Source organism: Penicillium subrubescens (genome assembly GCF_028828155.1).
Source record: "Penicillium subrubescens strain IBT 31985 chromosome Unknown utg000001l_segment0_segment0, whole genome shotgun sequence".
NCBI lineage: Eukaryota > Fungi > Ascomycota > Eurotiomycetes > Eurotiales > Aspergillaceae > Penicillium > Penicillium subrubescens.
In genome coordinates, this window is record NW_026643151.1 from 1,539,925 (window position 1) to 1,563,355 (window position 23,431).

The 23,431-nt window shown below is 49.9% G+C and overlaps 10 protein-coding genes across 10 annotated transcripts; 7 read left to right on the forward strand and 3 right to left on the reverse strand.

Annotated features, from left to right (window-relative positions):
* Positions 1–1,088: 1,088 nt before the first annotated feature.
* On the reverse strand, positions 1,089–2,252 carry phoB (regulatory cyclin phoB; the record flags this gene model as incomplete). Its single annotated transcript, XM_057146411.1, has 1 exon — positions 1,089–2,252. The coding sequence occupies one exon, from the start codon at positions 2,250–2,252 to the stop codon at positions 1,089–1,091; it is 1,164 nt and encodes a 387-aa protein (XP_057014297.1).
* Positions 2,253–3,452: 1,200 nt separating this feature from the next.
* Positions 3,453–7,152, forward strand: N7473_000472 (armadillo repeat protein). Its single transcript, XM_057146412.1, has 3 exons — positions 3,453–4,141; positions 4,207–5,909; positions 5,963–7,152. Exons 1-3 carry the CDS (start codon positions 3,838–3,840, stop codon positions 6,944–6,946), a joined length of 2,991 nt encoding a protein of 996 aa, XP_057014298.1. The 5' UTR covers positions 3,453–3,837; the 3' UTR covers positions 6,947–7,152.
* A 153-nt stretch (positions 7,153–7,305) lies between these two features.
* On the forward strand, positions 7,306–8,623 carry N7473_000473 (putative fructosamine-3-kinase; the record flags this gene model as incomplete). Its single annotated transcript, XM_057146413.1, has 2 exons — positions 7,306–8,267; positions 8,398–8,623. The coding sequence occupies 2 exons, from the start codon at positions 7,306–7,308 to the stop codon at positions 8,498–8,500; spliced, it is 1,065 nt and encodes a 354-aa protein (XP_057014299.1). The 3' UTR covers positions 8,501–8,623.
* A 289-nt stretch (positions 8,624–8,912) lies between these two features.
* zrfD (putative plasma membrane zinc ion transporter) lies at positions 8,913–10,798 on the forward strand (the record flags this gene model as incomplete). Its single annotated transcript, XM_057146414.1, has 4 exons — positions 8,913–9,165; positions 9,218–10,303; positions 10,365–10,464; positions 10,540–10,798. 4 exons carry the CDS (start codon positions 8,913–8,915, stop codon positions 10,796–10,798), a joined length of 1,698 nt encoding a protein of 565 aa, XP_057014300.1.
* A 431-nt stretch (positions 10,799–11,229) lies between these two features.
* N7473_000475 (uncharacterized protein) lies at positions 11,230–12,191 on the forward strand (the record flags this gene model as incomplete). The annotated part of the gene is made up of 2 exons (XM_057146415.1): positions 11,230–11,341; positions 11,398–12,191. 2 exons carry the CDS (start codon positions 11,230–11,232, stop codon positions 12,189–12,191), a joined length of 906 nt encoding a protein of 301 aa, XP_057014301.1.
* A 396-nt stretch (positions 12,192–12,587) lies between these two features.
* Positions 12,588–14,059, forward strand: N7473_000476 (putative cyclin; the record flags this gene model as incomplete). Its single annotated transcript, XM_057146416.1, has 5 exons — positions 12,588–12,931; positions 12,989–13,070; positions 13,122–13,250; positions 13,311–13,638; positions 13,695–14,059. The coding sequence occupies 5 exons, from the start codon at positions 12,588–12,590 to the stop codon at positions 14,057–14,059; spliced, it is 1,248 nt and encodes a 415-aa protein (XP_057014302.1).
* Positions 14,060–14,774: 715 nt separating this feature from the next.
* On the forward strand, positions 14,775–16,473 carry N7473_000477 (DUF1593 domain-containing protein; the record flags this gene model as incomplete). Its single annotated transcript, XM_057146417.1, has 2 exons — positions 14,775–15,086; positions 15,157–16,473. The coding sequence occupies 2 exons, from the start codon at positions 14,775–14,777 to the stop codon at positions 16,471–16,473; spliced, it is 1,629 nt and encodes a 542-aa protein (XP_057014303.1).
* Positions 16,474–16,652: 179 nt separating this feature from the next.
* On the forward strand, positions 16,653–17,140 carry N7473_000478 (uncharacterized protein; the record flags this gene model as incomplete). Its single annotated transcript, XM_057146418.1, has 3 exons — positions 16,653–16,664; positions 16,828–16,928; positions 17,014–17,140. The coding sequence occupies 3 exons, from the start codon at positions 16,653–16,655 to the stop codon at positions 17,138–17,140; spliced, it is 240 nt and encodes a 79-aa protein (XP_057014304.1).
* A 1,710-nt stretch (positions 17,141–18,850) lies between these two features.
* On the reverse strand, positions 18,851–20,127 carry N7473_000479 (uncharacterized protein; the record flags this gene model as incomplete). The annotated part of the gene is made up of 2 exons (XM_057146419.1): positions 18,851–19,241; positions 19,349–20,127. 2 exons carry the CDS (start codon positions 20,125–20,127, stop codon positions 18,851–18,853), a joined length of 1,170 nt encoding a protein of 389 aa, XP_057014305.1.
* A 1,629-nt stretch (positions 20,128–21,756) lies between these two features.
* On the reverse strand, positions 21,757–23,300 carry cds1 (phosphatidate cytidylyltransferase; the record flags this gene model as incomplete). The annotated part of the gene is made up of 4 exons (XM_057146420.1): positions 21,757–21,795; positions 21,846–22,636; positions 22,702–23,065; positions 23,151–23,300. The coding sequence occupies 4 exons, from the start codon at positions 23,298–23,300 to the stop codon at positions 21,757–21,759; spliced, it is 1,344 nt and encodes a 447-aa protein (XP_057014306.1).
* Positions 23,301–23,431: the final 131 nt, after the last annotated feature.

The window sequence follows — 23,431 nt, forward strand, 5'->3', positions numbered from 1 at the left end:
TGAGTATCGGATGAAAGGCAAACAGGGTTGTGCCAGCAGAGCTCTCTCATCCCATCTCATTCTCCATCTATATCCGATATACCTTGCTGAATGTATAGACGCAAAGAAAAGAAAATTAGATACTCAAACTCAAACAAGCACTGTATACTGCCCACCAATATATTAAAACCCTTCCCCTCGAGACGAGACACCCTACTGTACTTCCATATGGCGTTGCGGACTAAGAAACCGCGTCATCCCCTCCAAAATCGCGCTCTCACAAGCCTAGACCCTCCCCACGAAACAACCCCCAACAAAATCTAGATCTGTCACCTATAACCTACATATTGTGCATAATACAGTTTCCAAATCCCGGGCCAACCCCGGTTCTCTCCCATGCTAGCATTGGAAACGGAACGGAATGTCAGTAAGAGATGCCGATTGCTCGGCGGCACCCCGCGCCAAAGGAAAAAGTTTAATTTAGTTTGAACAAAATTTTTAAAGGGGCTATGCTACAATACTACTGTAAGTACGGAGCATCATCATTCCGATGAACTGGACAAACGAAAATTTTAAAAATTGATTGGATGAAAGAATATCTACAATGAATGCAGAATCATATCAAAGAACGGGAAAATTTTGTGGTATTTGGTCATAGATAACACTCTCGTCATCCCATAAAACATAAAAAGACAGAAAACGCCAGAATCATCCGCTTCAAATGAACCGCTATAAACATGATACAAATCACCGCCCCGCCATGGGTATGCTAAGATAGAACCCTTCTATTGGTGACCGCGCCATGTAATGCGTGTCTCCTGACTAGCTGGACAGATCACGAGCATGGCGGGTTCGGCTGTTTGAAAACAACGCCCTCCCTGGAATGCAAGATAATGGGTTCATTAAGATCAGGTGGGTAAAGCAAATCAGGATGGAAGGAAGAAGGAGAAGTTGTGGTGGATGATGAATCGTAGGGCCAGCTCCGGCATCGGGGAGGCACTCGAGACCAGCCCAAGGACTCCAATGCGGGAGGATAGATGTAGTGAGAGGGGTTGAGGGTCGCGGTCGGGTATTGTACTCCAGACGAAATCAATCGGAGGAAAACCCCTTTATGCTGATGGAGTGTTGGCGGCCGTTGTCGAGGTTGTTGGTGCAGTGCTGTGATTTGTACTGGTGCGCTCGATTTCGAAGCCATCGCATCGGTCAATCAGACTCTGGTAGTAGTCCTCTAGCACCTCTGGTTGAGGCACAATCCGCCATTGAACCTTGAATAAAAACTCAAGTTCTAGCATGGCCAACTCGTTCATGGTGATACCCCCGACTCGCGCATATGTCTTGTTCGTCCAGAAACTGTCACTAAGACCCTTGCTAGCCACTGTCGCACTGACGATCAGGAAACGATGGATGGTCAAACTGGAGACTGTGAAAGCCGGGTACAAGGCGCAAAGGCGATCGATATAGTACACCATGCTCAGCAGGATTGGGGGCGAAAGGGTAGCGTGAGTTGTCAGACGTTGTAGGTAATCCAACACGGAGATCCGAGGTGGCGAACGTGAGTGGAAGCGAGTTAAGCGCCCCTGATGCAGGGGGATCTTGTCATTGAAGCGAATCAGCTCCATCAGCATGCTGGAAATCAGCACCACCAAGTCACGAGGATCAACTTCCTCGTACTGGGCGGGCAAGATCTTGACATCTTGTCGGGAGGACCGCTGACGCTTAGTCTGTGAAGCCTCCCCATCCTGAGCAAACCCCGCCGGCGCCGTCGCATCCGACGGGTGATGGTCGCTCGGGCTGTTGCGCTTGTTGGACCCCGAACTATCCGGGGCGGGCATCGAGGGAGCGGTGGCTGTGACAGTAGCAGATGTAGGAGGTGCGGCGGCGGGGGTCGGAATATTCACGGGGGCAGTCGCGGCTGCAGAGTCAGGAGGGACAGTGGCAGGAGTGGCGGCTGAAGGACCGGAAGAGAGAGCCAAGGCGGAACTGGGGGCCAGGGTATCGACAGAGGCGGTGGTGGATGCCGTTGATACGGTTGATACGCGCCGTCTCCACGATGCAGGAGATTCAGGAGAGGAAGGATCGACGGTATGGCGATTTAAGGCCGAGCGCAGCTCCTCAATGGCCAGGCGTGATGAGCGAGGACTATTGAATTGTGGAGCGGACGAGGGATCATAATGCGCCGCAGCTCCGGCTGGATGAGGAAGTGGGTGTGGGTGCGGATGGGGGTGAGGGGATCGCAACGCCGCGGAGGAGGGCGAGGGGGAGGAAGCCAACATGACTGGGGGAGAAGCGAAGGGGACGCGCTCTGGAAAGCGGGTATCCCGTCGATCAGATTATTGGGGGAAAAGGGTAGATTGATGATTTGATTTAGTTCGAAGCTTGGAGGATTGGAATGCTGCAATCCAAATATCGACCGCTCAAAGTGCACGATGGCACCACGTGGGCGCACGAGTCAACGGGGCGCTGACGCTGCGGACCTGGATTGGTGCTGGCGCACGGCCTCATCCTCGCGAGGCAAGTGATAGGGGAAGTGGAGAGACAGGGAGAGACCAGAGGAAGTCGAATCCGGGGGGTCTCACGCTAACTGAAGAAATGGGATCACATCGAAGTTATATCCTCCTAAAAAAGGGTGAGATGGATACGAAAAGGAGGAGAGAGGAGGGAGAGAAGTGGAAAAGTAGGGCATAATAATACGGGACCTGCTGGAAAAATCCTGCTTGGCCATGAGGTAATTTATTACAGCCAATACGTGGAGGACAGGGTTGTGTACAGTAGTGTATGGTAGTATGGTACCTCTCCTACTAGAAGTGCCCTAAACTCTACTCCGAGTCTAGAATCAGGAATGTAATATTGGTAACCTTCATACGATAGCGGAGTGTATTGAAAAGCGGTGCCGGTTCTTCCAGAGCCCCACCAGTCTGTCTCCTGCAAGGCGGGGGAGTCTGCTGACTGGTTGGGCGCGCCCCGAACCGACCGGACAGCCTCGGTGTGACAAGACATGACAGTACAAGAAATCTCGGCAGTCAGGGTGATAAATGTGTTGGGGTAATAGAGGAAGAAAAACGATGGCAAACTTTGATGGACTTCATCAAAGAACTACGAGAATGGGCTTGGCAGTGGCTTGGACGCTCAAAACCGCGTCGTATCATGTACTCCGTATGCGGGGATTAATTACTGATGGTATGGTCTTTAGTCTCACTATTGAGATGATGAGATCATTTTGTGATTGAGACTAAAGAGACTAAGACCAAGTTGAACAAGCGTTGAATAGGCATGTCTTGCATTTCGATGCCTGAATATTATGGCTGGAGCACTGGACTAACTTAACTAACGTTAGTTTGTTAAAATGAGATGCCTGAATCGCCCGACAATGAGTTCTGCCTCAGGTCTCAATTCTCCCGCCTTTCTTACGTAACCGCGAAGTCATCCCCTCCGGCCATTGCGGAGTCGGAGGCCATCAATGATACAGGGGAGCTAGACGATTGATCGTCAAATTGGCTATCAATTATGCAAGCTTAAGGAAGGTCCCATTGCAATAGCATTTCCAATCATCGCCTATCAAGTAAACCATCCTCCACACCCGTTGTCCAATGCCCCGCCGTGAATCCACGCGACCTCTCTCCCCCGACTGGCTGAATCCGGACAAGACCCATTTACTGCCAACTCCTCCGGCCCTGCAACCCCGACGGCTTGCCACAGCTGCCCACGCGACCCTGCGATACCGAGGCTGATATACCAGAAGCACAGAGAAAGCCGATTTTTGCCTTCTCCCTCTCAGATTCCCATCAAAAGTGATACTACAAGTGCGAGAGGTTCTGTGAGAGCGTATCTCCCCGCTTGGGAGACGGTGGTCTTCGGACGATGACACGAGCTGTTGCTCCGCCGATTCTGCTGCAGCTCCAGAGCTCGGAGTCGGCTTCCACACAAGTTCCTTTGCTGCGAACGCTGAAAAATGAACTGATCGGCCATGATCAGCGCAAAGAAACCTATGTGGCGGCCGGCATCATTCCAGCTTTGGGGCAGTTGCTTAGCACGCGACGTCCGGGGAAAGCTAGCGGAACAGAGTCCAATGGGGCCGCCTTGAACCAGCCTTCACTCTATCAGAATTCCGACGAATCTGAAGCATGTCTCCAGGCTATCCTGATTGCTGGCAGCCTGGCACAAGGTACGTTGAAATCTGACGGGAACAATGATCGCTTTATAGATAGGGAAGCTTATCAGACCGAACAGGGGGACCAACATTCCTTGCTCCTATCTTCGCCAGCGACATCCTTCCAACCCTTCTCGCCATTCTATCTTCCCCAGATTGTCCTCCCTCGTTTACTCTCCCGATCCTGCGATTCCTGAATACCATTGCAGACCGACTGCCACTGCAAAGCCAAGATCAATGGCCCCGAGACACCCGGCTGGCAGATTTGGTCTTTTCAGGCGAGAACATTAACTCGATTAGACGGATCATTGCGCAGGATTACGGCTCTGCGCGCAGTCGGGCCTGTATTGAGCTGGCAGCTACATTGATCGGAAAGCTATGCACGGAAGAGATTCACAAGACGGCCTTGGCAGAATCCGGGGTGCTGGATGCCCTGGCTGTCAAGATTGCCTCTTTTGTGGTGGCGCAAGGCTTTGTCCTCCCCGGTGCTGAAGATAGTCTACAAGACGCTGGTGCATTGGGGGAACTTCCAGCCCCAGCCCCGACATCCGCACGCCTGGCTCCTATACTTCGTGCAGTCACGGTAATCATCGAGCAGTCGAAATGGCGGGCAGAACATTTTCTGTCTTCACCGGGAATTGTTACTGTATTTCCCAAACAAGTGCCCGGATTCGCTTCATCGGATATCAGAAAGGGTCCCTGGGGATCGACGTACCTGTCCGGCTCCGCGGTCCCGCGTAACACGGGCGCGAATCCAGTCGATACTTTGCTACCATCAGTCCCTTTAGCGCATGGGAGATCATCACCAAACTCCGCCAATTTCCCGCCTTTGGGGAATGGTGGCTCTCAGCGTCGCCATAGTCACTCCTTCCCTACGCCGTTTTCGCTGGCCGAGACGCCAACCCCGGAAGAGGAGGAAAACTCCATCGTCCCGTGGCTACTATGTATTCTCCGCTCCGAGGGAGGTATGGTGCGATTGATGGCTGCTCGGCTGGTCACGGTTCTTTTCCGCCTCGGCCTCTCGAAGAAGCATCGGGTCCCGATGTTCAGCTACTTATTGGTTCCAATTCTCCTTCGCATGCTGGACAAGGACTTTGAAATACCAGACGACCATGACCCTTGCGACGATGGTCTGATCACACCAACGCAGCGCTTGAAAGAGGAGGCCCCGGCCGTATTGGCCAATCTGGTCATGGATGATCAAGATCTTCAGAAACACGCTGTCGATGGCAATGCACTCAAGAGGTTGTCTCAATTGCTGAAAGAGACTTATAACCCCGTTCCGGAGAGCCTGCGGCCAATGTGGTATGCGGAAGGCGATGGCCCAGCTCGGGATCCCGAGTCCATGTCGGCGGACTGCCGGCTCGGACCTCCTGGGTACTCGCCCACTCTGTGTCATGTGATGCGGTACCGTGAGAGTATCTTGAAGGCTCTAGCGGCACTTGTCCCATTCAAGGACGAGTACCGTAAGGCGGTTTGTGAGAATGGCGTGGTTCCATACATCATCGACTCGCTCAAGCCTCGGCCTAGTGATGCTCCCGCTGATGCTGCTTCAATGCCAAAGAATTCAGCCACGGACGGCAATCCCACGCCGACAATTTTGGCTGCTTGTGGCGCTGCTCGGATGTTGACCAGATCAGTCAGCGTGCTGAGGACCAGCCTCATCGATGCTGGTGTTGCCCAGCCGCTATTTGTTTTGATCAAGCATCCCGATTTGGAGGTTCAGATTGCGGCCACGGCAGCGATTTGTAATCTGGCGCTGGATTTCAGTCCCATGAAACAGGTCAGTCACAGCAAACTTTTGTATAGCGTACCCATGCTAACGCAAAGAACTAGGCAATCATCTCGGCCGACATTATCCCGATTCTCTGCGAGCATGCCCGCTCATCCAACACCAAGCTGCGAATTGAATCTCTGTGGGCACTCAAGCATGTGGTCTACAACTCACAAAATGACATTAGAATGAAAGTGATCGAAGCTCTCACCCCAGCTTGGATCCGACAAATCATAAGCCAGGATCAAGTCAGCGCCTTGGCACGGCGAGGATTGGAGGAGGACATGGAACAAAGCTCAGGAATCGCCATGGGCCGTGCCAATTCGTTTGGCGAACAGGTTGATATTCTCAATCCCATGGAGGACTCCGGCGAGCTAGGCGAAGACTTTAAGATGTCCGACAGCATGCCATCGTCAAAGATAAGCTTGGATATGTTCCTGCCAGATGTCAGGCGCCGACGCAAGCTCGTTCTGCATGGATCGCTGGAGCAGTCTACCCAGTCTCGCCAAGATGATATCGCAGTCCAGGAGCAGACCTTCGATTTGCTACGCAATATCATCTGCGGCGAAGGTGCCTTTGAGATGATCGACTTCCTATTCAAGGAAATCGGACAGGATGAGCTGCTCAATGCTCTCGCCAATAATCTCCGCCCGCGCACGATCCAGCTCGCTCATCGTCGCGAAGCGTCCAGCCGTCCTCTGCATGTCCCTTCTGAGATTCTAGGCTCCGTCAGCGCCCTGATCATCCACCTCGGCGCCGGTCATCCACGTCATCGACAGCTGCTGATGTCGCACCCCGATCTTCTGCACTCGCTGACGAACTACTTCAACCACTCCAACCGTGAAGTCCGGCTCAATTGCGTGTGGGTAGTCATCAATCTCATCTACGTGGAGGACTCGAGTGATCGCGACGGATGCCGAGAGCGGGCCAGCCAGCTGAAGGCTCTGGGGATTGTAGACCGTCTGGCCAGTCTTCAGAATGATCCGGATCTGGACGTGAAAGAGCGTACTAAGACTGCGGTGCATCTCATGAACTCGTTGACTTAGCCCTGGGTTTGTTTTTTGCTTGGATACTGATTTTGAAGGTAGGAACTGGACATGGGCGTCTTCATTAAGACTTGAACTGTGCATAAGCCGTTTGCGGGTATATTCATTTTCAAAATGTGCTTTAGATAGGAAATATTTATTTTGTGTAGCACATAGCACACTTCCTCTTTCCAGTAAGGTGCTTGCTCACCGGATAAATCAGATCATCACCTTATCTTATCAATTTTGTGGAGAAACTCACGTCATAGTCACAAGGACCCCTTCAAGTATTCATTCTTGTTGACATTTCTCATCCAACCCCAATATCCAGTCCTTCATCTTCTTCAACTACTCCCCGAATCAATCAAACCATAGCAACAATGTCCCCCGTCCCAATCCCAATCCTCAAAGCCCTCAACCTCCCCACAGACCCCCAAAACTGCACCCTCGACTCATCCGGCCTAGGCTCAGGCTTCACAAGCACAGCTATCCTCAACGCAACAACCACATCCGAAACCAACACTCATCAACAACGAAAATATTTCATAAAAACCTCCCAGGATGGCCCTGCCGCAAAAGAAATGTTCCACGGCGAATACGAATCCCTCAACGCTATCGCCGACGCTGTCCCTGGTTTCTGTCCTAGAGCTTTAGCATGGGGTCCGCTGGACGAGAAGAATGGGTACTTTCTCGCAACGGAGTTTCTCGATTTACGCAGTTCTAGGAACCGAGGGTCTTCTGGTGATGAAATGAACAGTCTGGCGTATCGATTGGGCAAATTACATACCACGCCTGCACCCGTCGATCCCGTTACTGGTCGATCCAGATACGGGTTCCCCGTACCGACGTTCTGCGGGGACACGAGACAGTCGAATACCTTCTATGATAGTTGGGCTGATTTCTACGCTAACGAACGACTTCTAACTATCCTGGCCTCGTCGGAGAAACGGAATGGTCGGGATGCAGGGTTGAGGGATCTCGTTGAGAAAACTGCTCGTATTGTTGTGCCGCGGTTACTGGGTGATGAGCATTTGGGGTATAATATCCACGGTGAAGGGGTGGGGCTTCAGCCTGTTGTTGTGCATGGGGATTTGTGGAGTGGGAATGCTGATCGGGGCAGGATTGTTGGGAATGGGAATGAGAGAGATGAAGAAGAGGAAGAGGTGGTGGTGGGAGATGTGGTTTATGATCCTTCTGCTTGTTATGCGCATAGTGAGTTTGAGTTGGGGATTATGGGGATGTTTGGGGGGTTTGGGGGGAGGTTTTTTGAGGATTATCATCGGATTGTGCCGAGGACGGAGCCTGTGGAGGAGTATGAGGATCGGGTTAGGTTGTATGAGTTGTGAGTATTTGGTTTCTTGGGTTTCTTGGGTTGATTGATTGATTGATTGATTGATTGATTGATTGATTGATTGATTGATTGATTGATTGATACGGACTGGAAGTTGTACTGTGCTGATTGTTGGATTTAGGTATCATCATTTGAATCACCATGCAATCTTTGGTGGTGGGTACCGGTCTGGTGCGGTGTCGATTATGCAGAAGCTTTTGAGGAAGTACAGTGACGGACAGTGAATGATTGGGATCTTATGCAAGAGGTTTCATCTTGAGACTATTCGATTCAGAAAATGGGTTGTCCGCTCAGGTTTTTATGTCGAATATCGGAGGAGCCACAACTGTCGTCAGATACTTGTGAAGGAATGTATGCGAGTCTAAACCAGAAATAGCATGTAGAGACTTTTCAGCACATTTTGCAGAATAAGATCTTTCCCTTCCAGATTCCAATCTTGAACGGATCACGGAGGATACCCAAGGTCCTCTGCCAAGCCAAATCGGGCCGGAGTCCACTCGATGCCAAGCCCAAGGAATCGAGGCTGCCTTGGGAGTCAAAGTCGGTGAAAAGAAGATTCTGTTAACATGTAAGCTTGTCGCTTATTCAGTCTATACATCCAATAAACCAAAAGGCAAATCTGAATACTGTATCACTATGAATTGCCCTTCCCGAACGGACGACACTCTCGAACATGACGAGTGGAACCAGAATCCCCCGCGCCTCGCTCCGGATTTGACCACGTGCCAAGACTTCAATGGTATTGTGAATGCCCGCGAGAATCAGGATGACAGAGGAGGGCCTTCTGGATTACATGGAGGCATTAAGTGGAAGGATGTTCCGCCATTTAAGGAACCTGAGAAGGGGGACTCGCTCGACTGGGGACGCGGGATGTCCCTGACGTTGTCAGGTATGGACAGCTCTTTTCCTGCAATGACTTCAAGTGCTAATTAATCGGACAGGACATTCCGCTCCATCCAAGGCTAGCCCACAGGCTTACCAGAAAGACCAATACTCAACCGATCCTCCGCCACACCAGACAATCAAAAGATGGGCACTATGGCTCCTCTCCGTACTCTGTGCTTCAGTACTCATCTCATCCAGCAAATTAAGCGGGTATCTCACATTCAACCAAAACCCCATTATCACCGAAACATCCCTCGAAAAAGAACGCCCAGCACCAATGAAACGATCAAAATGCGCAACCGGGGGCGTCGGCGACGACACATATGACCTCCCCCTACACGTCGCCGCACTATTCATCATCCTAGCAACATCAACAATCGCCTGCGCATTTCCAATTCTAGCAACGCGATTCCCTCGTTTACGTATCCCACCTTCATTCCTGTTTTTCGTCAGTCATTTCGGAACAGGCGTTCTGATTGCTACTGCCTTTGTGCATCTTCTTCCGACGGCGTTTACGTCACTGGGCGATCCTTGTTTGTCTCATTTCTGGACGACGGATTACCCGGCGATGCCGGGTGCTATTGCGCTAGGTGGGATATTTATTGTTACTTTGGCGGAAATGGTGTTTAGTCCCGCGCAGCATATTTGTCGGGGTGGGAAGTCCGATCCTATTAAGCCGGGCCCATCGTCTGGTTTTGATAAAGAGGAGTCGTCGGGGAGACTAGCACCTGGGATGACGGGGACGAGAGATCCCGGTCGATTTCCGGATCAAAGTTCTTATTTATCTACGCTTGATGGAAGAGCTCATCTACGGGATATGGGACCATTAATTGGAAGGTCATCAAGTATTAGCAGGGCTATGAACCGAGTTGGAGACGGTTCCGAGGAAATAGTCCGTGTCGCATCGGCCCCCGAAATTCAGACTCATCGGGAGAAAGATAACGGAGCTATCCATGAAGACATCGAGCGACATGAGCACTCCTCCTTCGAATTGACCCCAGAGCAGAAGCAGAAGAAAGAGACGATGCAGGTGTATCTTCTCGAGATGGGCATTCTCTTCCACAGTGTCTTCATCGGCATGTCACTCAGTGTCTCGATTGGAAATGAGTTTGTGATTCTGCTGATTGCCATCGTTTTCCATCGTGTGTTCAAATTCCTTCCACCAAGCATCCTGTTGATAAAAGCTGACGATCAACGCCATAGAAACCTTCGAAGGCCTTGCATTGGGCTCACGTATTGCTTCGCTCCCCTGGTCTGAACGACAGCTTCAACCCTGGATCATGTCCCTGGCATATGGATGCACGTAAGTTGTTTATTTAGACACAAATATCATATTACCCATTATCCATGAAGGGAAATCATTCTGACAATATCCCAGTACCCCAATCGGACAGGCCATCGGCCTGGCCACGCATACACTCTACAGTCCCGATTCAGAAGTCGGCCTTCTCTTGGTCGGTGTCATGAACGCTATCTCCGCTGGATTGTTGATCTTTGCTTCCCTCGTGGAATTGATGTCTGAGGACTTCCTCAGTGATGAGAGTTGGCGGATTCTTTATGGGAGACGGAGGGTTTATGCTTGTTTGTTGGTGTTTTTGGGGGCATTTTGCATGAGCATTGTTGGTGCTTGGGCATGAATATGCTTGGGAGGATATACCCCAGTCTCTAGCAGCAGGGGTAAAGATTTTATACACCATTTTTAAAGTGGGATAGTTCAGACTAGACTGTTGATGGGGTTGTTCAGACTTGGGTGTGTTGTTAGTATGACGTGATGTCAATTTGAAATCACGGCGAAGCCAAAGGAGGGGAAGTAGAACGGGCGATCAACCACTTATTGACCCCGCAGTTTCCTATGATTTGTTTTGAATTTACCTTTAAATTAATTGACCCAATAATTGAGCTTGTTTCAAGCATAGGCAAAGTTAACCGCTTGCATAAATCTTGCCGATTACAAATCTAAAAGTGGAGATCCTGATTTAAAAGGAAGACGATGTGATTTATAAGGTTAGGATTCTACCTTTCGATTCAATTAGTTTTTGCAAAGTCATATCTTATCATCTGCTTCGAGATGCCTCCTCACCCTGATTCGAAGGTCCACCCAGAGGCCACCGGCCTCGCCAAAGTGCTAGTTGAGAAGCATCGCGCAGAACAGCCACTGAAGTTGTACGCGGGATGGTTCTGTCCGTGAGTAGAGACCTGCGACGACTTGATATGTATCTAGCTGACCCTTATGCAGATTTGGTATGCTTGTTGAATACTGCAACATTATTGATTCTAACATTGCAACTGATCACCATTCCAGTGCAACGCGCCTGGCTAGCTCTCGAGGAGAAGCAGATTCCCTACCAATACATCGAAGTCAATCCATACAACAAACCAGAATCCCTTCTTTCTCTCAACCCCCGCGGCCTCGTTCCAACACTCTCGTGTCCGACCGGCCCACAACCTCGACCACTCTACGAGTCAACAGTGATCCTCGAGTACCTGGAAGAAGCATATCCGAACCACAAACCGCACTTCCTCCCACAGGACCCCTACGAGCGCGCTCGTGCCCGAATCTGGATTGACTACGTCACCTCGCGCATCATCCCGTCCTTCCACCGATTCCTGCAATACCAGCCCGCCAAAGCTCAAAATGCAGCGGGCGATGCAGGATTATACGAAGCACGACAAGAATTCCTAGGCCACCTAAAAGCCTGGACAAAGGAGATGCATCCTGAGGGACCGTTCTTCCTCGGTTCCGAGGTTAGCTTGCCCGACCTTGTACTTGCGCCATGGGCGGTGCGCTTGTGGGTATTTGACGAATTCAAGAGTGGTGGATTGGGGATTCCGGTTGAGGGACAGGGTGGATCGGATGAAGCAGTGTGGTCTAGATGGAGAAAGTGGCTGTCTGCTATTGAGGAGCGGAAGAGTATTCAAGAGACGACGAGCGAAATGGAGTATTATCTCCCGATCTATAAGCGCTATGCGGATAATACAGCGCAGAGTGAATTGGCCAAGGCTACTAGGGCCGGTCGTGGTGTTCCGTAGACCGACCATAATAAGGAAATTGGCCTCTTGTCTTGTCTCTGTCCCATGATTACTGTTTATAGTGAAAGTTTCCTTTTTTTTTGCTGTAAGAATGACTTCTTGACTCATGATTCCGTTTTTGATACCCCACATATACCTTGGACTATGTAACCTTCTACCACACATATTCTGCCCTCCATTTTAGATAGCCTGCATATATTTTAAAGATGTGCCTTCCTTTTTTGGCAGCCTACTTGTACCTGCCTTCCTCTATACCTATATATACTTCGGATTGAACTTTTTCCGAGTTTTTTCCGCCTTTCATCCCTCAACTTCGGATTAATCTTCTTCCTTATATTTCTCTCCGGATCATCATTATTCCTGTATTACGCCTATCTTCACGTGACTTTATCGGCCATGGCTCCACTATCTCGATACCCATCGGTCTCTGAGCTTGTTTCTCACCTTAACGAAGTCGGGAGACAAAAAGAAGCCCAATTGCAGAAGATGGCACGAACTCAACGTGATGAGCAGCGTGAAGAGCAGCGGGACTCACGCCTTGTGCCTGGTCCTAGCAGCCGTCCCAGCAACCCAAATCCTCCACTGATTCACCCATCATTTACCCAGACAACGCAGGCTTTCATTCCTGAGGTGAAAATCCAAGCCTGCTTCGACGCGATGGGGGTGAGTCGCTCTCGCGAGGAGTCACTTCGTCTGTCGGGTGTCAACTGGATCCACAGTGTGCGCAAGGCACTCCACCTGTATGTTACGGTCTTGCCAAAGAGCTACAAGTGACGAGATGCTAACCACATATACAGTCCGGTCCGAACTTTCAACACTGCGGTGATGTACTATCACCAATTCCGACTGATGCACCCAGACAATGACTTCAACTACGTCGTATGTCTCTCACCTGTCTTTCTTTGCCCCTCATTCTAACCTTTACCACAGGATGCTGCCGCGGCTGCTTTGTTTATTGCATGCAAGATTGAGGACACGCTGAAGAAGTCCCGAGAGATTGTGTGCGCGGCCTACAACTTGAAGGCGTCTCCTGCAGAGCTTCTGACTCCTGATAATCCGGTATGCTACCCTCTAATCCAATCCCGGCTCAAACACACAGTATATTGACACGTCTTTCAGGTGTTTGAGGCCCAATCCCGTGGTGTCATCGGCCTGGAGCGGCTCATGCTGGAGGCATCTGGCTTTGACTTCGTTACCCGCCACCCCCAAGAGCTCCTGGCCAAGCTGATCAAGTTCACCTACAACATTCCCCCGCAATCACAAGTCTCCCACCTGGCCTACCTAATCTCCATGGATCTGTACAGGACCTTTGCACCACTCAAGCAGACCACCATGACCCTGGCATTTAGTTGCCTCGAGCTTGCGCAACGGCTTTTGGATCAGCACGAACCCCTGGAGTCTGGCGCGGATTATGAAACTTTCCGTACTAGCCGTGCGGAGGTGATGGGTATGATTGTTCCAATGGCAGAGACGTCTCAAATGATATACTGACACTTCCTCTAGAAACCCTCCTTGACCTCCTTGAGCTGTACACCCACAGCCGTGCCTTGACCTCCGTTGGCCCTGACTTCCCTGCGGACCAGTTCCTGAAGGTCCGCATCCCACTCAACCAGGAGGCCAGGGACAAGCAGCTCCCACGGTACAACGGCCCCGAGACTCCTGCTCCTGCCGAAGAATCCGGCACCCGTCAGCGCCCTCTCCACCCGCTGACGCCGCTTGCCGCCAATGGAGACCGCCGCGGGGAGAGTAGCCGTGGTCGTGATGCGCCGTTGCGGTTCATCCTCGACCCGGCCTGGGCGGAGCAGGAGGGACGCCAGGTATCGGAGTTTTTCAAGGTGGAGACTGAGGAGTACGAGATTGAGGAGTGAGGGGAAGGATGGGGAAGCTATCAGGCGAATATGATGTGATTGGCTTTCAACACCACGTTCGACGAACGTATGCCTGGTCGGAGAGCGAAAGATACAGTGGTGAGGCTTATCATGTTAATACGACATGATATGGCCCTGGGACACAGTGTCTTACGCACGATTACCGGGCGACGATCGTTGGACGTGGTGATAAATCCGATCATATCCATTCGCCATGATATGTATGATTACGAAAAAAAGCGTTTGATGATTCCCGGGCTTTCCTGTGACGATACTTTATGATACCCTAATATTCAATTCATCCATGAGTCCAATTGATGACTCGAAACATAATGGTGCTACTCTGATTCTTGTCCCAGTGCTCTGCTGTAATTCAAATGATATCCCGTAGCAAGCCACTGGGGTCAATATGCAGGAATAAAAATCCGTACAAGAAGTCCCTTGTTCCCTTGGTTATTGATTATTAGTTTTACCTAGTGTCTATCTGCATACGTTCCTTTTGTTCGAATAGACTGCCGGCGGTTAAGAATGCCTCTTTGGGCTCTACCACTCTGACTGCGCCCAGGCTTGAACTTGGCGGAGGCAGCTACATTTCGTCAGAGCAAGTCTACTGACCTGGAGCAGACCCTCCGAGAAGTTAGAGGCAAATTTCCATCTTATAGTCCTCTAATTCCCAACATCTTTATTTGTTTTTCAACTGTCCGGAACCCTCACAATGACCGTCGATTTAGAGAAACTCCCCACTTTCGCACAAAAGCCCCGCATTTTCATTCTAACAGACGTCTTGAACGAGCCCGACGACTCGCAATCACTCGTTCGATACCTGTTATATTCCAACGAGTTTGAGACTCGCGGTATATGCGCGACGACATCTACCTGGTTGCGTTCCAGCACCCATCCAGAAGAACTTCGTCGCATCATCACGGCATATGGCGACGTTGTTGACAACCTGAATAAACATGTGCATCCAAGCTGTCAATACCCGTCTACCGAACACCTTCTCTCGCTAGTGACATCGGGGCCAAGGGTACGTATCTGAACCTTGCTAATCGGAATTCATCATTGGAGAGATCTTGAACTCACACTTCTATCTACAGGTCTACGGCAAAAAAGCGTTGAAAGAGCCCCATAGCGAAGGCGCGCAACGGCTGCTAGCCGCCCTCCAAGAATCCGAAGAACCACTCTATGTCCCTGTCTGGGGTGGTGTGAACACACTCGCTCAAGCACTCAAATACCTCGCCGAGACATCTTCGCAGGACCTAGCTGCCAGAGAACGAGCCAAACTGCGTGTTTATTCCATTTCCGACCAAGATGACACCGGGGCATGGATTCGTGCCAAGTATCCCGGTGTCTTCTTCATCGTTTCTTTGCACGGCTGGAATCAATATAGCCAGGGTAGCTGGCTAGGCATGAATGCCAGTGCTGGCGACGGAGTCGATCACACAAAGGTGCAAAACCCATGGCTAAACGAGCACATCCGCATTGGTCCGTTCGGAGTCAAGGCTTATCCCGAGGTGAAATTTGGCATGGAGGGTGATACGCCGTCTTTTCTATGGTTGATTCAAAATGGATTGAGTTACCGGGATTTCATTAATTGGGGCGGTTGGGGTGGCCGGTATATTAGGCCGCAGAGTGAGGCCGATTGGGAAGATGGTATCGATGGGAATCACTTCCATAATGCTCATGACTTTGGTGTTGTTGGAGCTGATGGGAAGCCTCATACTGATCACAGAGCGACGATTTGGCGATGGAGGGATGCTGTTCAGGATGATTTTGCGGCACGAATGCATTGGACAGTTACGGACGATTTCACCAAGGCGGGCCATCCACCGGTTGTTGATGTCAATGGCCATGCTGGAACGGAGCCGCTGATCTTGAAGGTCAAGCCTGGCGAAAGGCATACTCTGGATGCGAGTGGGACCTATTGTGCCGACGATGGAAGCGCTGGCGATGACCTGGAATACACCTGGATGCTCTACAGCGACGTCAATGGATTCCATTTCTTCGGCATGGGCCCGAAAGTCAATATTGAAGCTTTGGAAGGCATTTCCTCAGACAACAAAGGCAATGATACTGCAGGATTTGCTACATTTACTCGAGCACGCAAGATCGCAGTAACGGTGCCAGAAATTGAGAAGCATCCTCAAACGGGACTTGTGACGCCGGACTTTCATATCTTGCTGCAAATTACCAACAGGGCGGGTCCATATCCCATTCGGCGGTACAAGCGAGTCGTTTTCTCTTATATCCATGAAGGCACATCCGAGTCTCTCAAAAAGATGCCGGAGAGCGCTGGTGAAGCAAACCGGCTGTATGGAAACATCGATGCAGGAAGGCCAAGGGTCGTCTACTCACAACCACCAACTTACAGACCCTGTAACTGGTGGGGAGTGAAAGCCAAAGGAAACAAATAAATAGAATGGTAGGAGTCATAAAAAATTTGGCAAAGGAAGTAAACATGGCAACCTCCATCAGTGGGTTGTCCCTGTTTCTTGCGGGGGGTTGTGTATATAAGCTTGCTCCGCGGCACCGCAACTTCCACCTTCTCTCATTACCGTCAACTTTATTTTTCCTCATAATATAATCTTTGGCAATGCTTGGCAAGGTAACTCTCACCATATTACACATGACCACTATCCAAATCAGGTTTCTATCACTTGAAAGATTCTAACATCCAGCCTTCTTTCTCCAGGTTCTTCAACTAACTGGACCACGTCTATATAGCCCATCCACTGGAGATAGCTCGATATTTCCCCCAATTTACTAAGCTATGCGCGTTGCCGACTTGGGCAATAGAGAACAAGAAGACTGCCCCTCAGCTGAAGACCTCTCTTACCGTTGAAGATCGCGCCAAGGGTCTTGTCGAAGCGTACGACCACCCTTCTATATTGCCTCTGTCTTCATAAATTTCATGCGTTCTCTATCTATTCCGATCATATTTCATTCAAGGTAAGCCTCTTCTCCATCTTCTTCATCGCCTCCATCGCCTCCATCGCCCAGCGCAGCCCTGTTTCCGTGTCTTCCTTCGACCGATACCTTGACCCCTGGGCTTCACAACATGGAGCCCGCTGGCTGAGTTAGCGGGGAGAAAATCTGTCAAAGCAAAAAGGAAACCCAAATGCTAAGAAGGGGTGTCTAAGAGACCACTGGAAAGCGAAAGGTGTGAGAGAAGCCCTAGTCGGGGCTCCGATTCACACACGGCGATTTCATGAGCCTGGTCTATCTGACCCCTCAAAATTGACAGGGAGGTCTATGACCATCAGTTGCTCGTTACTCAGGTGGAAGCCCTAGGAGACGCACCTATGGCTGTGGAGGCTTCTCCCTTAAAGCGCGCTGCATTCACCCCGGTGTTCTGTGGAGCTACAGATCCAGAGCACGGATGGATGATCGGGGACTCGTGGGGTCTTGCATAAAATTGGGCAAAACTGATACCCAGGTGTCATTTTCCCTTATCTATCCAAGGGCACTTCGAAACTCGACCACCACAAGTCCCCAATTATCTCAGACATCAAGTTCGAGAAGTACCGTACACCCGTACACCTACAGCCGAATCCGGAGATGTTCTCGAAATACTTCTGGCAGCAGGTGGGCATGAGCCAGTCCAGTATTGACTTTCGAAGTCGACACTAAAGTCGTGGCAATACCTGAGAATTGTGGTCTAGTTGTTCCGATCCCAGGAACACTCGGACTGCCCCCGGCATGCTACCAGCACCTCTACAGCCGCTAGCTAGCTGGCTGGCTCCTAATGAACTGTATCTTGCTCACCAACAGACCGTCCACAGCAGCCCACATAACCTCATAAGAAGCTGACAATTTTCCAACAACGACGATATTCTGACGCCGAACCTGGTATTGGCCATAGACTATAAATTCTGGAAATGCACGCTGCGGCGTTAAGAAAACTGCTTTTGAAACGGAAATGGCTCCATGTCATGATTACAAGGGGTTGCTACTGTTTCCCTTTCCCTATGAGCGTGAGTGTTTTCAAACAAAATCGAGCATGATACTTATTCCTCATCAGTTTTTCTCGATATACCGAATATCGGAGATGGCTCCCAATCTACCACGCAGTCCCTTTTTCCCAAGGACTGGGGATTCTGCCTGTTCAAGAGCCGACCTCGAGTGGATGGAAGGATAGCGGCACGCAGATAGACTATTGGGTGTCTGAAGTTCAACATGTTATTTATGTTCTGGGATTGTTGGCTTTCTGAGATAAGTTGAGAGAAAAGCCTGATTTTGCCGAATAGGTGGAGTGTGGCATCGGAATAAAGATTTGAATTTTTGTATTTGCAATCTTGATAATCCTTATACAGGGTAGTAGTGGTAGGATTTTGGTTGCGTGGATGGCTGTAGATGGCACATGTATCTAGTCAGAACCCCTTTAGAGAAGGTCCATTCACATAGTATGGCGTGGAATTCTATGTTACAAGAATGACTTTCAAGCCGTTCAGACTACAGACGCAGTAGTGTTCATCAATCGTTTGAATTGCTTATAGTGACTAAGCAGATAAAGAGTCCTGTAGACCCAACCAGCGTGGTCGACAAAGATAGCCAGTCCACTCTCCTTGCAAAATAACAAAAAGCCAATACCTTCAGGGCAACCAGTCATAAAGATATGAAGAGTCCCACCTAAGCAGCCGTAGCCCCTAAGGATAACGCGATAAATCCCTTTGTAGAATGAAACAAAAGTAACGCCAAGTAGCAAAGAGTCATAAGGATATTGGTAGTCGAAGCAGAGACGCAATGAATCCAGCAAGAGCAGCCCTTGAAAGAATCAACCATGCATAGAAATCAAGCGCCAGTGCGGTTTCCTTCCTCGGGGTCTCCGGTGAAAACAGGATCATTCTCAGGAATTTCCTCCGTCTGACGGTAAGCTTTCTCGATGGCGTCGAAGCGAGCGAGGCAGGAAGAAATTTGAGTGTTGCGAGCTTCGTCGTTGGCGCTCACGCCGTGTGGCAGCCAAAAGGCAAAAAGATTTCTCGAAGGCGGAACCTCACCACTCGGAAGCAGTGTTCCTTCTCGCTCATTTTCACGGCCTTCAGCTGGTAGCTCGGCAATTGGGTACATCAGTCGATACAAAGCCAGTATTTCCTCGTCGCATTGCCCCAAGATCTTCGTGGCGGCAATCGTGTCGAAGAGGTTGTCTAGCTCCATACCGGTACGGACAATCATGGTAGCTAGCCTAGAGTAATTGAAATTGAGAATATTAGTTAGTAGTTGTAGAGAAAATTGAATGCACTTTGGTAGTATAACAAAGCAATGATAGGAGGGGGCAGACAATGAACTTACCACTGAACATCTGCAGCCCATTCAACCGACTGAAGAGAGATTTTGTCGTCGAATGCCAAGCTCACGTCAGTATGTACACCGCTGAAGCAGCCAAGAAGGCCAGTGACAAGACTGGTAGATGGCGTTCTGCGAAGCAAATCGACGGGACGTTGCAGGCATGCTGGATCGATGAATCCTCGGGCGACCAAGATCTGGAAGAGGACCCAGATCGCCGACTGGCGACGGCCACGCCACCACAAGTTTCGCAGGATGGATTCCAAATGGGGGATTCTGATACTGGCTTCATCATAGATATTGAGGTCGGCGATGATTACTTGTTTGAAGTCGCATTTCAAGATCTCTTTCTGAACGACAGCTGCAGCTGCCTCTGGGATTGGAGCGAGTGCACTGGCCGGGCGTTGGGTGAGAGGGCCGCCAGCGAGATGAGGGAGGATGGTCGGATTTAGCGTGGGCCACTCGATTCTTCGATGGCGAGATGTGCTGCGAGGGTCCATGTTGAGGTCAACCATGTAGCGGAATACCTGTTTCTCCAAGTTGAGAGTTGAATCGAATCTCGAGGTGTGGTAAAACTCAGGCTCCACCACTACAGAGGCACCTGGTGAGAGGACTCGAGTATGTTTTTCTCTCAAAAAATCTTCATGCCGCTGCATGGTCCAGGTCTCATGAGTCGCACGAGGGGTGTAGCCGGGGATCTCGACCTGGGCGAGGGAAAAACGGCTGTTGCGGTAACGACCACTGGTGCTGCTCGTCTGGGTAAAGGGGGACTGGTCGAACGGCATCCAAGATAAATCAAGGCATGAGTTAATAGCAAAGTCTAATCGTAATGGTATCTGTTTGTCCTCGATCTTAATCGCCGGTTTTGTTTGTTTGATATAAGTCCTCGTAACTATTTTATCGCTTTAAGGGACTGACTTGTTTTATAGCTGTCTTAGATGTCTTGTTGAGCATCCCTTGGAACATTTTTGAAAAGTTATTCAGGTTTGACTTTTGAGACACCCTTCAAATTATCTTTCTGGATATTTGCTTGATACTTCTTCCAGGGAGGATTCGTTATCGAGGGTTCCCTCGATGATTGCGACTGCGTCATGATCGCAGAGGGAGGCGGGAAGTTTGTTGGCGTTTCGCACGAAGAGGGTGAGTGTATGTCCTGTCTCGAGAGCAAGATCGCAGAATTGTCTTCCTACGGCACATTTTCAACAGATGGATGTATCGCGGTCAGCTAGTAGATTCGATCAGCACGCTCGGACAAGGAAAATCTGGGATATACCTGAAGCACCGAGGACGAGGAAATGTCTTTGCTCCCTAGTAATATTAGAGGAGTCGAAACGAAATATTGTTATGACCTTCCAACTCCCTGATTGAATGTAAGGAGCAGGATATTATAGCGAAGCATACTCCCAGGAGGCGTCTTCATTTTTAGACAAGCTGATTAGAGTAGTGAATTGAGAGGAACTTTGTAGAAGAGGTCGTTCTATAAACTGTGTTTCTATATGGCCTTCAGAGAACGAAGACTCCACCCTATACACTGACTGTGTTCCGAACAGAGTAATGTTTACGCCATAGGGACCTGTATGCAATAACCACATCATTTTCATAATTTACTCATCCACGGTTTCCCATCTCAACATATTGAATATTTAGCAAGACAATACATACATACAAAGGTCAGCTCCAAGTAGGTTTGATTGAAAGCTATGTACAAATTTTACACGATCGCGACAGCACCACATCTCATCTCATCGGAGACAGGCACCACCCGAAACAAAAACAAATCACATGGTTTCTCCCAAAGTGGGCTTTGTCTTTTGCCTTCTTTTCCTGGTATGCATTAAGAAGGACCGTGTATTCCGTCCACGGCCGCAAAGTATACCAGCATGCATTGAGACCCCCAGCTCAAGCACTCAAAACATAATCATCAACTGGGGTCAATATCCAGACCCCAGAGCCAGTCGGCAGAAAACGTAGAAGTAGGAAAAGAAGAGAGAGAGAGCGTATAATACCGAGCCAAGAAAATATTTGTGACAAAAACAAGCATGAAGTGAAAAAAGATGGACCCCGTGCTTCAAGCGAAGTGTTTTCTTTTCTTTTCTTTTTTTTTCGCAGCCGTCATATTGATCTCGAGGTTTATTTGATGTCGTGTTGAAAGGTAAGATCGAATGTTGATTGATTATCATATGCATGCAAGCAAGCCGAGCATGCAGGTCCCAGTGAAGTAACACAACAGTATGCACGTTAATGTACCAGTGGAAGAAAGGAAAGGGAGAGATCGACACGGTAAGAATTATCTGACTGAATCAAGACAGAAGCACGGGGTTGAGAAAGCGCCCTCGGAATGGAGTATGAAGAACGAGAACGGTAAATAAAAGTCGTCATTTTGTGGAATTATGAGGGGGTTGGCCGAGTCAGACTCATCGGCGCTTCAGCTCAGTGGCGAGACATTCCAGGATCTATGAAAGTTAGTGAATATGAAAGGCAATCAGGCGGTGCGGATACATACAGATTCCGAAACGGCACCCTGGTTATACAGGTACTTGGAGAGGCCACGGACAACATCGAGCTGCTCGTCAACAGTCAAGCCGTTGATAACGGTCTCGATAATGTCGCCCACGCTCGCCTTGTAGATGGCAATGAAGCTGTGGTAGTACATGAAAGCGAAGAAACCCATGATGAATTGGCAGTCCATGCGGTCGGTAATACCACCGTGGCCGGGAATGGACTCGCCAAAGTCCTTGATCTTGAAGGTGCGCTTCAGACCAGAGGCAAAGAAGCCGCCGAAAGGAGCGATCAGAGAAGCAAAGGTAGCAAATGCCAGGATGTGGAACTGCATAGGGGCAATGTAGATAGTCTTGTCCACGCCAAACACTGCCAGCGAGTAGGGCTGAGAGACGAAAACGGGGTTAGGCACACACTCCAAACCAGTCAGGACGTTGGCACCAAGGTCATTGACAGGGCAGATGAAGTACTTGTACTGCATGAGCAGGTTGGTCATGAAGTAACCGAAGATGATCGTGCAGATCCAAGCTCCAAGGAAACCCTCAACAGTCTTCTTGGGAGACAGTTGGATCAGCTGGGTGCGACCAAACGTGATACCGCAGACGTAGGCGAAGATGTCATTGGTAATAACGAGGGATGCGGGGAGGAAGAACCAGATCATGCCCTCGAAAATGTTGTTCATCACAAAGTGGGCCTGAAAGACAATAAGGTACAAGGCCATATGAGTCCAAGCGAACTGGGTGAACTGGAATCGGTAGTGACCCTTTTGCAGCGATCCAACGAAGAATACAAAGCCTGTCGATTCCCAGTCAGTACTGGTATGCGGTCAATATCCAACTGCCGAGGTACACAAGACTCACCCATGACGTAGAGAGTGAAGCTAATGAAGCGGTGGTGCGTCGCCAGGGGAAGAAGAACTTTGTCCACCAGCAGAATGTGCTTAAAGTAGTAGATCACGCTCTCTCCATACAGGAAGTACATGGTCGTCGCGAGGAAATACCAGTTTAGGGACTTGGTGAAGCGGAGGTTCTTCTCCTTGCTGGGGACGTAGGCGATGGCGATAACTTCTTTGAATGAGACAATCTGAATGGCAGTCACCAGACCGATGATATAGATGTGACCGGAGAACAAGGCGACAAAAAAGCCGGCGATCATCACGAAGGTCCATATCGTCCGGGTAATGAAGGTCTGCTTCTTCTTCTCGTATTCGGATTGCTGCGGCTTCTAGGAAATCGGGAGAAAAGACCACATTAGCCGTGCTAAACGCGACAACAGACATGAACCAATTCAACATTAAATTCTTGCTCACCTCTTCGGGTATCGTAGTCGGATGCGAGGCGTTGCCATTTTTGCTTGGGCTGGATGGTTCCGAGGGACCATCGCTGACGTCGGACATGCTCAACCGCCGCTCACCATTACCCCGGCGCTGGAACCGAACATTACGGCGAGACTTGGACATGATGGGCGGAAAAGGGAAAAAGGGGGGAAGGGGGGGAGGGGTGAAGAAAGAGTGGAGAGATTTAAGACCAGATCAGAAAGAAGAGGAAGAGTGGAGTTGGCAAGTTCATGAGCTCATGTGAATCCGAAAGC

Coding starts and splice junctions, on each gene's coding strand:
- N7473_000472 (XM_057146412.1), top strand. CDS start 3,838: ATGACACGAGCTGTTGCTCCGCCGATTCTGCTGCAGCTCCAGAGCTCG. Junction 4,142..4,206: donor TGCTGGCAGCCTGGCACAAG/GTACGTTGAAAT, acceptor CAGACCGAACAG/GGGGACCAACATTCCTTGCT. Junction 5,910..5,962: donor ATTTCAGTCCCATGAAACAG/GTCAGTCACAGC, acceptor GCAAAGAACTAG/GCAATCATCTCGGCCGACAT.